Below are 13,383 nucleotides of genomic sequence, written 5' to 3'. Positions count from 1 at the left end.
TTTCTCATACTGCTTTATTGCAGAATCTGAAAGAGGGGGGCGAGCCAAACCCACCCCTCTGCCCATCTCTGGGCAGAATGGAGCTGAAATGAAAAGAGAAAAACACTCACAACACGGGATGGGCAAAGACCTGTACCCTAGGACCCCCTAACCAGTGCTGCCCAGACAGCCCCATCCTTGGGGATCCCGGTGGGACAGGGGTGGGGAGCGTCAGGCCTGAGTATGTTCGACTTTTGAGGACCTCTCAGGCACCCATAGGAGACCTAAAGTCTTTGGAGAGAAGTCTAGATTGAAGGGGGATTGGGTCCCAGAGCCCTGATTTGGGGAAAGGGCTTGGTCTGGGAAGCAAGCCCGACCTGAAGGGAGAGGAGAGAGTTCTGGAGTTCAGGTTTGGGGAGGGGATTTGAATGATGATGAAGGCTCCGGGAGAGTCCAGGGTTTGGGGGCCCTGGGTCAGGAAGTACCAGATTGAGGACGCTGGAGTGGGGAGGCTGAATCCTGGAGCCCAAGGGGAGCCCCAAATTGGGGAGAGGCTGGGTCCCAGAGGCGGTCTGGAGAAGGAGCCTTAGTCCGGGAGCCCTGGCTCAGGGCCCTGCCTGGCTGCAGCCCTGGCACAGCACTTGGTCTCCGTCCGGCACGAAGCCCTGACCCACCAGGGAGGTGGAGCAGCGGGCACAGGAGAAGCAGCTGTGATGCCAGTGGCGGTCTTCAAAGGACACATACTTGCCTCCACCGAGTCCTAGAGGGAGGCTGAGGATTAGTGCTGCCATCTGGAGGGTGGGTCTTGTCCCTTGGCCTCACGGAGACCAGGTTCCCCATCCCCCACCCCAGTCTACACCCGACCCAGTCTTTGGACCCTCTGACCCACCTGTGATAGGGCGCTTGCAGCTGCTGCACTTGGGTGCAAAGAGTTCTCCGAAACAGGTCACACAGTAGGGATCGTCCTCTCGGGAGGTGAACTGCTGCCCTGCCAGGGGCGTCTGGCACCCAGTGCAGACCAGGCATTCTCGATGCCAGGGCTGGTCACGGTATGTCACGCCACCCTGCGTCAGTGTCTGTGGGGGCAGCCTCTATCAGCTGGGGGGGGGGGTGTGGGGATTTCCACCCCGCAACAGAGCCTTGCTCACCCCCTCCCCTGAGTGCAGTGGAGCTCCACGCCCCACCCCCACCTTGCTGCAACGGGCGCAACGAGGAGCAAACTTGTTCTCATAGCAGGGCACGCAGTAGTGGGCACCCTTGTCGGGCACGAAGGAACGGGAGCCCAGTGGCTGCTCACAGCCGCTGCAGAGGAAGCAGTGCTCATGCCACGTCTGGCCTCCGTACTCCAGCTTCCGGGACCCTGCGGGGAACAGGGGTCCCACTCAGAGGCTGTGTCCCAAGCTCCTGAGTGCCACCCTCTGCTACCCTCCAGGAGGGTCCCTGCTGCTCCCGCAGCCTTGAAGGTGAAGGTGTCCATGCATGTTCATCGGGGTCCCCACCTCGTATGTTGCACATGCTAACTTTCCCCCAACACCAGACATGCTGGCTGAGCACGTGACCTGAGGGTTTGGCCTAAGTGAAGTCCCCACCTGTCCCAGAATATGACGACCTCAGCTGCTACCAGGCCTCCAGGTGATGGGTGCGATGACTCAGTATATGCTAAGCAAGCCCTTATACAGCAGATGTGATAGTGTGAGCACACACACAAAGACCCCCATCTACGAGGCAAGCGAGTCCAATGTCTTGGACACGACAGATTCAGTACATAGGAAGCCCTGATATATCCTCATCCTGCCAATCTCCATGTGTTCTAAATCCTCACATTCTACCAGCCATGCAGGTCACCATATGTGTTAAGTCCTATGTATCTGTCTTTTCTGTCTTTGCACACAAGCCCCAATGCAACAAACACTGACAGTCTCAGTACCCTACGTGTGCCAAACGTGTTAAGCCTCCAGGTGTGTATCACGCGTGTCAGTCCCTAAACGTGCTAAGCTCCAAAGAGCAAACAGGCACAACAGATCCTGCACACAATTTCCAGGAACGTGTGGCATGGGCAGGTCTTTATCAAGCCTCCCTGTATGTATCAGACAGGCATGCCAGTCCCATGCACATGCACGGATCCTACGTAGATGCCAGGCATGCCAGTCCCACGCACAGTGAGCCCTCGGGAACATACCGGGCATGACGGTCTCCCCGCAGGCGGAGCACTGCGAGGAGAAGGCACTGCAGTAGCAGTCGTTACAGAGCAGCTCGCTGTCTTGGCAGGTGAAGGGCTCGTCGGCTAAGGAGCGCTGGCAGCGGCAGCAGCGGAAGCAGCCCTCGTGGAAGTGGCGGTCTTCGTAGAACAGCTCCTGGGGGAGCGCGGCAAGGGTGCTGGCACACTTGCCCCCTCCTGCCAGCCTCCACCCACTCCCTGCCCCGCGCGGTCCAGTCCTTACCCGTGAGTCGTGCCCGATCAGCTGCTGGCACTCGGCACACGTGTTGGCGAAGGTGTTGTCGTAGCAGGGCACGCAGTAGGGGCCATCGTCCGTCTGGATGTATTTGCGCCCGTAAAGCGATTCGCTGCATTTGGCACAGTCGAAGGCTTCGCTCATGGTGGCTGTGAGTGAGCCCTGCGAGGGGCACACGGTGGGGCGGCGGTCACCCCCAGGGGCTGTGGCTTAGCCACACTGCATTGAAAAAAAAAAGAACACGAGACTGGGCATAGGAAATGCCAGGTCAGAGCAGATGGTGATGGGGAATGGGTGCTTCTGGGAACACAAGAGTCCTGCATGTTTATTTCTGTATTTAACGTTGGGGGTGAGGGGGGTCAGGAAAAAATCAGGAAGCAGAAGTTCTTTTCTTATCTGGGCCCTGGCAGAACTGGGGGAAGGGGGCTTTTCCTGGGTCAGTGACTCATTTCCTGCCCCTACAGTTAGCCTGAGCTTAGCCTCCACTGTCTTTACTGTCTCCAAGAGGGTGTAAGAGCAGGGGCAAGGAGTCACCCCACCCTCTCCCCTCTGAACAGGACTCTCACGTCTCCTGACTCCCAGGAAGGGACATAGCCAGAGGCCTGGAGTGAGGCACTTTGGGATGACTATGGGGCTATTTGCACCACCCCCCTCTCCCTGCCTCAACCCCATTCAGGAAACAGCAGAGTGTAAGAAGGATGCTGGGCCAGTGAATGGTAGACGTGGAGGAGGCTGATGGGAGAAATAACATTGGGCCTCCCTTCCCAGGAGAATCCAACAACAAGGACTTCAGAGGCTCAGCCCAGGTTTAACCAGGAAGGAAATCCTGCAAGCTGGTCACAGCCAAGCTTCCCCAGCTGGACCCTCTGCCCTCACCCCACACCACTTCCCTCTGCATCTTTGGCCACATCAGCCTGGGCAGCCTTGGCCTGCAACATCTGCAGCAGCTGTGACAGCACAGATGGCCAGCTGTCAGGTTTTGCCAGCAACAGGGGAGAAAAAAAGGGAAATGAGATGCTTGGGGACAGAGAGGGGAACAGGCGATGATGCAGTGTGCCCTCTGCCCTCTCTCCTGCTGGGCATCACTCCTGGCAGTGCCTGGCAGAGCCCCAGAATCTTTCCATCCCCTGCGTCATTATTTCCTTCCCCCTGCCTCTGGGAGAAGACAGCCTCTCTCCAGCTTTTCTAAGGGTCTGGGGCTGGGGGAGTGAAGGGTGAGTGAGTGGGAGCCACTGAAGACATTTACTCTCCAGTCAGGCCCCCTCTAGGGTGGGGAGTCAGGCAAGGGGGAGCACGGAGAGCTGCTGCTGCAGACACCCAGCCCCCCACCAAACCTCAGACACTTTCCATTTTCTCAGGAACAAAGCATGTTTGTGGGATGAGGTCATCCACACAGCTGCCTCTGCAGCAGGAGCTTGGGGAGTAGGGAGGGTTAGGAAGTGGGGTTCCCGGTCCCTTCTGCTGCCCCTGGTTCCCATCTTGAGCCCAAATTCAGAGCTCCCCACCCCAGCCTCCTCCATCAAGAAGCCCGCTCTCTGAGGACTGGGATCCTGGGTGGAGAGGAACCACCAGGACCCTGGGAAGGGGATCTTCTCACAGATGCAGATGAGTCTGAGCAGCAAAAAGGGACCCACCAACCCACTCCCCCCATTAGACCCCAGAAACTGGCAGCCCCCAGAGCCTGGCCTGGTTTAAGTTGAAGGAAAAGTCCTCCTTTTCTCAGCCACCCCCAGCAGGAAATTCTAGCAACAAGCGTTACTCAGACTCCAGGCACCAGCGGATGGCCCAGGCCTGGAGGGCCTGGCTCTTCTGAAGGGGCGACTCGAGCTCACAGCTACCCTTCTGTCATGGGAGGACACTCAGTTCACACTCCAGGCCAGGAGCCACCAGGGGCTGGGGTCTTCAGATTGGAGACTCCTGGGCTGGGGGCTTTGCTAGAGGGTGGAGTCCACTCCCCACCATTCAGGCCTGAGTTTCTTCTGGCCCAACATCTGAGGGTTGCCTGGGCTGTCGGCCACTGGGCAGCAGGGGGCCGCACAGGTGGAGAGTGGCCATGCATCGCTCCAGGAGAGCCCTGGGCCTTGCCTTCCTTCCTGGCTTGGCCCCCGGCAACCACCTTCCCAGGCCCAGACTAGTCCTAGGTCCGCCCCCTGGGAGGCAGTCACCACTCTGAGACAGGGGCACCCCAAATAGGGTATGGGCGTGGCTTCGGCTTCTCTCCCAGAATTCCCTGGTCCCCTAGTCTGTCCAGCTGGGCTCCGATGAGGACAGAGTGAAGGGCACTCTCAAGGCCCACCTGTCTCTGCCCTTTTTCTGCCCATCCCCCCGCCCCCTTTCCCTGGCAGGGTTGGGGAGCTAAAGGGAGCCCATCTTGTATTCCTCCATGGCTGGGAGGGGTTTGCGGGGGAGACTCCTCAGTCTGCCAGATGGCGCTCTGCCGCTGCCCCCACCAACACACATACACCCCTACACCTGACTCAGACACACACATCTGACACACCTCCCCGCGAACCTGCAGCTCAGAATGGCTGGTTAAATGGCTGCAGCATGTGGTATGGAAAGGCCTGAACTGTGAAATATAAACTTAGGTGATTTGAGCAAGTCACTTAAGCTCCCTCAGCTTGTTTTCCCATCTAACACTACCTCCTACCTCCTAGGGTTGTTGCCAGACTTAGATGTGATGAAAACAAAATAAATGTGATGGTACCTGGAAAGCACCTGGGAGATACTAAGTAGTCAGTAAATGGTAGTTCTTACTGTTTTTATTGATATTATTAGCCCCTTACTCAAAGTGGGGTTAGACCACAGTTTCTCAGCCAGGCCTGGGTCAGGGGGCCCGGCTGGGCCTTGACCTTGACCTTCTCAGGGTGGGCCCAGAGAGAGAACTAAAAGGGAACCCCCTAGTTCTGCTGGGGAAACTGAGGAGGCCCAGGCTACGGGGCTCACTGAGACCAGTGGGGGAAGTCTGACTTCAGTGAGCGTAACTCTGAAAGCTCCAACATAGGTGTGCAGGTATACATGCCTGCATGTTGTTTTGCCTCTCACAAAGCCCACCCACCATCTATGCGTACACACTAAGTCATTTCAGTCGTGTCCGACTCTTTGCATCCTTATGTACTGTAGCCCGCCAGGCTCCTCTGTCCATGGGATTCTCCAGACAAGAATACTGGAGTGGGTTGCCATTCCCTTCTCAAGGGGATCTTCCCGACCCCAGGATTGAACCCGTATCTCCTGCAGCTCCCACATTACAGGCGGATTCTTTATGGCTGAGCCACCAGAGAAGCCCCTACCATCTATCAGATCACACATAAGGCAGGCAGGATTGTGTATCACCCTCACTTTACAGCTGAGTACAGAGGCCAGGGATAAGGCAGAAGCATGCCCAAAGTCACTCAGGTATCAGAGAGCCCAGGTCCCCTGCCTCCCAGCCGGGAGCCTTTTCCGATTTCCCTAGAAACAGTGGGGGAGGGGGTGGTCAGCGTTTAAGAGCAGGGGGACAGGAGATGCTGGGTGGTGTCACTTGTACAAGAGCCTGGCTCTTCTCCCCAGCTGCTGGCCCTGAGACTGGAAGACATCCAGAAGTCTTTCCAAGTACCCATGCCAACCGCTCAACCCCTTTGCCCCCCTCTACCCCCCACTGTCCAGGAGGACCCTGGCCAGGTCCCACAGCTGTGACTCACAATCAGAACTGATCCCTCCTCCCCCAGTTTTCAGGAGTTGACAGGGCACTTGAGGGGAGAAATTAAACTCCCCCCACTTCATCCTTGCTACCAGGCATCAACCCCAAACTCTTCACTCTCTTCTCCCCCCCCTCCCTCCACCATGGGGCCTGGGAGTCAGAGCAGTTTGGGAGAAGGGTGGGGTGGGGGTGGGAAGCAGGATCCAGCAGCTGCTCTGGGGACAGAAGAGGAACAGTTCATTCACCCCAAGTCCCCCAGGGCTGAAGCAGAGCGTCCAAGATTGGAGTTTAAAAATAAGTTGGGGCTGTCTCCACCAGTGTGTGAGGCTCCTTCTTGATGCCTTACTGTCTCAGGTCCGCTGCCCCCCTAGTTCTGTTTCCCCATGTCCTCCCCTCCCAATCTTTCGGGGCCTGAGTCCCTCGGGGTCTGTCTTGGAAACTGTCACCATCCCTCTGTGACATCTGTCTCTCGGCATCTAACTCTGCTCCACTCCGGACGTCTGTGTCTGTACTTCAGCAGCTGTTTGTATGTTTCGTGTCTGTATCTCTCTGTTGTCTGTATCTCTGACCGGCTATCTCCCAACTTCAGCCTCTGTGGATTTCTACCTCCGCTCAAGTCTTGGCATCTCAGTGTCTCCAAAGGGTGGAATGTCTCGGTTCTTACCTACGGCCCTTCTCTTATCTCTTAGCATCTCTGTATGTCTGAGTGTCTCTGCCTCCAGTCTCTGGATGTCTCTCTAGGCTTCTCTGAGGCTGCATGACCACAAGACTAATGAAGTTTAAGCTCCGGGGCCCTTCATTTGCGCGGAACCCTCCAAGGCCCTAGACCGGGCCGACAACACGTCTGGGGTCACTGCATGCTTTTTTCCTAAAGGGCTCCGCTCCACAAACCCTGGGTCCGTCCCAAAGCCTCGGGTCTGCCTCCTGGTGACCTACGCCCTGGTCTCTGTCCCTGTTTCGGGTATCTCTGCACCCTCCGGTCTAAGCTCGCCGCCGCTCCTGTCCAGTCTCGGTCTCCGGCTCCCACCGGGCTTTCTGGAAGCCGGTTTCTCTCACCCTCTCTCTCGGTCTCTCTCGATTCTCGCTTTTCCATTTCAAACTTGGACCCCTCCCCCGCCTAACTCGCGTAGCAGCCCCCGCCCCGGCCAGGCGGCCCGGGGCGGTGCGGTCCGGGGGGCGCCCCCGGGGCTCGGCGTCCGCGCGCCATCGGCGAGCCCAGCGTGTTCCTGGCGCCCGCGGCCGGACCCAGGCGGGGCCCCGGGGCAGAGGGCGGGGGCTGCGGCTACCCTTAACCCCCGGCTGACCATCTCTCCCCTCCCGCCCGAGGGCGGGGGCAGGGAGCGAGGATGGGGAGCCAGGTTCGGCGGGGAGCTCACCTCGAAGCGGGCGGCGGGAACGGGGCGCGGCGCTCACGCGCGGGGGCGGGAAGGTGGGCAGCCGGGGCCGCGTCCCTCGGCGGCTCCAACCAGCGGGCCGGGCCGAGCCGGAGCCGAGCGAGCAGCCGGCGAGTCTGCCGGCGGCACACGGACTGTGTGGGCGAGTGGGAGCGCGGCCCCAATCCCTCCCCGAGGAAGTGAGCGCGGGGGCCCGCCCCGCCCGGACCCCGCCCCCGGCCGCCCCTGCCCGCGGGGTGCGGACCCCGCCCCCGGCCCTCGTCCCGGAGGCTGGGGGCCAGACCCCGCCCCCACCTCCCTTTTAGACTGGAGCCGGCCCCAGCTCGCTCGGCCTAACCTGGCTCTCCCAACCTTCCTGGGCCTCCAGGACCCCGCCCCAGTCCCCTCCCTTCAGCTTTTGCTGGCCTCCCTCCCTTTCCCCCCATGTCCCTTCCCGCCCCCCTCATCTCCTTTCCCCCCGCCGCCCCCAGCGGCTAGCTGTATTCAATCTCAGGCAAGGGATACCCGGAGGCAGCAGACCAAGGTCCATTTGGGGACCGAGAGTCCTCCTTCGCGTCCACTTCGTGTTCCCGCCCCCTCCCAGTTTACCCCCAGGGATCACACTCAGCCCGAATTTGTAAAAGAAGACTTAGGCCATCCTGGAGGAGGGGTTGGTTTTTACCCTGCTGTCAGTGGGAACCAAGGTGTTCTCTGGAAACGAATGAAGTAAGGACCCCCTCTCTAGGGCCCTGACTTTCAAAGGGCTTTATTTCACAACTCTAAAGTGGCGAAAACAGAAGTAACCGCCGCCTCATCTCCAGCTCATCGTGGAGCAGAGAAGACCTCCCTTGGTCTCCACAGTGCCCAGGAATAGTTTTGACCTTTGAGGCCCAAGGGAGACTCATATCCTAGGCCCCATGACTTTGGAGCTTCTCAAGAAGGGGTGTGAGGAGTGTGCATGGATGGGGCGCTTGCACGGGGCGGTGGAGGGAAGTCCTCCCCGACCTCTGCAGTTCCCAACCTTCCGACTTCCTCCCCGTGCCCTGCCTGGGAGGGAGCACTGGCGCCTGCCAGGGACACAGGCCCCTCCAGGTCCTTGAGGCCACCCCCCCTGGGATCCTCAGGCTTGTCACTAGGAATAAATAGCCTCCATCTGAAGGGGAGGGGAGGGAGGAGGAGGCTCGGCTGCGCTGTTTGCAAAACAGGAGACAACAAACCAACCCTGGAAATAACCTCAGGGTCTAGAGTAAAAATTCGGGTGCCCACAGAGGCGCTCCCATCCTCCAGCCTTGGTCTGGCCAAACACTCAGAGACTCATTCCCTCCCAAACTGGTGCTCCTGAGTACCCTGCTCTCCCACTTCTGAGTCACATATCTGCCTTCCTGGTCCCAAGTCACCCTTGAGGCCACGTTTCCTTTCCAGATTAACTAATGGCTTGTTAATTATTGTTGTTCTGACACCTACTCTGTGCGCAGGGACTGCATTATTCTGGTTCACCACAGCATTCCCAGTATCTACTCCAATGTTTAGCACTCAACAAATATCTGAGGAATGAATGAATCACAGACATTGCCTCTGTTTGGACCCCCCCAAGATGCAGATTGGTCTACAGGCACGTACTACCTGGAGTCCAGGGAGAGAGTAGCCAGTCCAGACTTTGGAATTTGCCTTGCAGGTATAGGAGACTCAGCCCTGGTGAATAGAGGGAAGACTGCCTGGTTGGAGGAGATGGTAAAAAAGGGTTTGCTCTGGGTTGAGGGGAAGGTAAAAGTGAGCAGCCTTCAGAAATGAAGTGGTTATGAGTGAGTAAGGAAGGTGCTGGATCAAAGGTAGCGTTGTGGGTCTTTTTTCTTTTTAATTGAAGTTGGACCATAAAGAAGGCTGAGCGCTGAAGAATTGATGCTTTTGAATCATGGTGTTGGAGAAGACTCTTGAGATTCACTTGGACTGCAAGGAGATCAAACCAGTCAACCCTAAAAGAAATCAGTCCTGAATATTCTTTGGAAGGACTGATGCTGAAGCTCCAATAGTTTGGCCACCTGATGCGAAGAACTGACTCATTAGAAAAGACCCTGATGCTGGGAAAGATTGAAGCCAGGAGGAGAAGGGGATGACAGAGGATGAGATGGTTGGATGGCATCATTGACTTGATGGACACGAGTTTGAGCAAACTTCGGGGGATGGTGAAGGACAGGGGGCCTGGCATGCTGCAGTCCATGGGGTTGCAAAGAGTCAAAGAGTCGGACTTGACTGAGCTACTGAACAATAATAAATGATTTACAATGTTGCATTAATTTTTGCTGTCCAGCAAAGTGATTTGGGGTCTCTGGTTTTACTCAGTTTGAATCTCTGATGAGCAGTCTGAATAAGAGTCAGTATTTTCTGAGTTCTTACTGTGCACCAGTCCCCGCCTAAGCATTTTACATATATTAGTGCACTTGACTATCCAACAGCTTTGTGAAATATGTAATTTTATCCTTAATTTAAGGATGAGAACATGGAGGCACAGAGAGAGTAAGTAACCTGCCAAGGGTAACACAGCTAATAACAGCAAAGCCTGGATTCAAAGCCAGACAATCAAATGTCAAAGCTCTTTATGCCAAAAAAAAAAAAAAAAACCCAAAAAACAAAAAAAAAACCCCAGCCAAACAAAGGGAGCTAGCTTAATCATTAGGCTCTATAGCCTCTGTAGTCATTTAACCTCTTGAACCCTCCAACTCTCCTCTGTTCAGAGTGGTGGACTCCCAGTCTCATCGCATATTTGTGAGGAATGAGTGAGAACACACAGCAGTTATTCAACATGGGGGACACTCCCTCAACCCCCTGCCCACCCCAGTCACCCCCCAGTTCTCCCAACACTCTTTCCTCGTCAAGTGGCAAGATTCTGCTTCTTGGAATCTGGAAGCCCTGGAAAGTTAGGAGATTTTTGACCTGGCCCAGCCTAAGGGAGGGAGACTGGTGTAGAGCAGGCCTGTATCCTTTCCCCTCTCCATTGCCAGTAGGCTCATATTTCCCTGCTTGCTCTAATTTCCCTTGACACAGGTGGATATGCCCCAGGGAGGTCTAGGGATCAGCCTCGTGGACTCCCTGTTCCTGTTCTCTATCAGTCTTCCCCATCCCCCACCCCTCCTCCAGGGAACAGGTGTGTCTGAGCTGGGGCTGGAAGCAGAGCCTGAACGCTGGCCACGCCGACTGGCCTTGGGTGAGTGGGATCTGGTTGTCCCTCCCCTCAACCCTAGAGGTCCCCACCTTCCTTATTCTGGGGTGAAGGGCGGCTTATTCAGTGTCTCCCAGCTGTTCTCTCACCTTGAAAGAGTTTACAAAAGGAGGCCCTGGGTGCCTGGTGACTGGCAGGCCTCTCATGGTTTCCTCTGGCTGCTGAATCATTCTCTGATGCTTGTAACCACAAGCCCTCCTCCCCCTTAGTGAGAAAACTCCCTTCCTTCTCTGCTGTATTGCTCATTCTTGCCCGCTGGACTGCCTGCAGCCCCTGCAGGCCTCTTATCTGAGCAGATACCCTCTTTCAGATTGCCCAGAAACACCTTCCTCATGACCCCAAGCCTTGCAATGGGTCTGTGGGTGCAGAGGGTGAAATGACTGACTTCTACAGAGCACAGGGAGAACTAACCAATGCTTAAATGACAAATATATGCAGGGTACCATGCTAAGTGCCAGTGTTACTTCCTTTGGTTCTCACAAAAGCCATGCCTGCGTGCATGCCAAGTCGCTTTGATTGTGTCTGATTCTTTGCAACCCTATGAATTGTAGCCCACCAGGCTCATCTGTCCATGGGATTCTCCAGGCAAGAATACTGGAGTGGGTGGTCATGCCCGCCAGGGGATCTTCCCGACCCAGGGATAGAACCCATGTCTCATGTCTCCTGGGTTGGCAGGCAGGTTCTTTACCACTAGTGCCACCTGGGAAGCCCCACCAAAGCCATATGAGGTGGTTATTATTGTTATCACTATTTTACAGAGTAGTACACAGGGCTCAGAAAGTTTGACAAGGTGGCCCCAGATCACAAGCTGATAGGTTGTGGATGTGCAATTCAAATCGAGTGTGCAGAGCTGCCTTCTCCTGAACGTCTCTGCCACTAAATGCCTTCTTCAGGGAAAGGGGCTGCCACCTGGTCACTCTCCCTGATGGCTGGGCTTCTTAACTGAGGTGAGGCTCCTTCAGGCCAGATCATGAAGGTCCTTGTCTTTCGATGGTCACCGATGAATAACAACTGAGATTGAATTTTGTTAACGCGGGTGGCCTTAGTGTGGCAAGGCTCAGACTCAGAGGCAGGAAAAAATTTTTCACACAGCAGATCTCAGCTACTTTCAGCTTTTACATGCTCACTGGCTTACTGGGTTCACACTTCTGGGGACTGAGCAGAGGTTTTTCTCCAGAACTCACAGCTGGAGGGGTGAGCCCTATCATGAAAATAGGTGCAATTACAGAACTCACTGAAGGTTAGCTTTATGTGGTGGAAAAGAAGCCAAATGCCTTTGGAATGTCCTACTGTGCCCAACCTTTTCTCTATTCTTACAAGTACGTTTAGTTATAACAATAATAGCTCCAATTGACTGAATTTGCCAATGAGTGGACACAATATTAAGGACTTTAAACATATTATTTCATTTAAACCTCATAACAATCCTGTAGATATAGTATTATTACCTCCATTTCAAGGATGGAAGACTGAGGTTCAATGAAGCTAACTGTGTCTTGACTGGTAACAGGATCAGAACACACCTCCGTGGTTTATGGTCCCAATCATTACATTGTACTGCCTCTGAGATTCTTTCAGCCACACCTTGAGGGTGTGAGGGACTTAGAACTTTGTAACTAGTGCCATAATATGACTCCTCTGTTAAACTATGAGCCCTTTGACAGCCCTATGAGGCAAGCAGTGCATGCTATTATTATCCTTGGCTTATGCATGAGAAAAATGATGCCATTAAAGTCAAATAACTCTGTGTGTGTGTGTGTGTGTGTGTGTGTGTGTGTGTGTGTGTATGTGTGTGTGTAGTTGGGGCAAATTCTGGACCAAAAGATATAAAAAGACCAAAAAATCCAACTGTCCCTTCCTGGGTTGCAGCAGCAAAAATCGGGTGTTGAGAGCTAAGAAGGCAGAGTAGCCCCCTGCACACAACACCATAAAGGGGTGGGCAGAACACACCTAAGCCACTCCTCTGGCTTGAACCCTGGACACACCTTGCCCTCACCCCAAATAAGGCACCAGCCTCCCCTCCCAGCTCATCCCCAGAAAAGGAACCTGTTACTTTTTTTTTGCTTCCACTTGGAGCGACAGGGGCTGCGGTTAAGTCCTCCCTGAATTTCTTGTCTACCTTCTTGTTGTTCAGTCGTTCTAACTCTTTGTGACCCCATGGGCTGCAGCATGCCAGGCTTCCCTGTCCTTCAACATCTCCAGGAGCTGGCTCAAACTCATGTCCAGTAGGTGATGCCATCCAACCATTTTGTCTTCTGTCATTCCCTTCTCCTCCCACCTTCAATCTTTCCCAGTATCAGGGTCTTTTCTAATGAGTCAGCTCTTCACATTAGGTGGCCAAAGTACTGGAGCCTCAGCTTCCAGCATCAGTTCAGCTCAGTCGCTTGGTCCTGTCTGATTCTTTGCAAACGCATGGACTGCAGCACTCCAGGCTTCACTGTCCATCACCAACTCCCCGGCATCAATCCTTCCAATGAATATTGAGGATTGATTTCCTTTAGAATTGATTGGTCTGATCTCCTTGCAGTCCAAGGGACTCTCAAGAGTCTTCTCCAACACTACAGTTTAAAAGCATCAATTCTTCAGCGCTCGGCCTTCTTTATGATCCAACTCTCACATCCATACCTTTAGTCAATTTCTGTTGAATTGGAGAAGGCCAAGAACCCTCCTCAGTATCAGAGT

At 55.1% G+C, this 13,383-nt stretch overlaps 1 protein-coding gene across 2 annotated transcripts; it reads right to left on the bottom strand.

Annotated features, from left to right (window-relative positions):
- FHL3 (four and a half LIM domains 3) lies at window positions 1–7,698 on the bottom strand. 2 transcript variants are annotated; one of them, XM_020896932.2, is made up of 6 exons: window positions 7,488–7,698; window positions 2,421–2,651; window positions 2,159–2,333; window positions 1,170–1,339; window positions 869–1,055; window positions 1–739 (listed from the first exon to the last, which is right to left on the bottom strand). In XM_020896932.2, exons 2-6 carry the CDS (start codon window positions 2,574–2,576, stop codon window positions 585–587), a joined length of 843 nt encoding a protein of 280 aa, XP_020752591.1. In that variant the 5' UTR covers window positions 2,577–2,651; window positions 7,488–7,698; the 3' UTR covers window positions 1–584. The 2 variants fall into 2 exon arrangements, with proteins under 2 accessions (XP_020752591.1, XP_070324478.1); XM_070468377.1 differs by having other exon boundaries at window positions 2,421–2,594.
- Window positions 7,699–13,383: the final 5,685 nt, after the last annotated feature.

This window comes from Odocoileus virginianus, chromosome 5 (genome assembly GCF_023699985.2).
Source record: "Odocoileus virginianus isolate 20LAN1187 ecotype Illinois chromosome 5, Ovbor_1.2, whole genome shotgun sequence".
NCBI lineage: Eukaryota > Metazoa > Chordata > Mammalia > Artiodactyla > Cervidae > Odocoileus > Odocoileus virginianus.
This window is presented reverse-complemented; position numbering and strand designations above follow the sequence as displayed.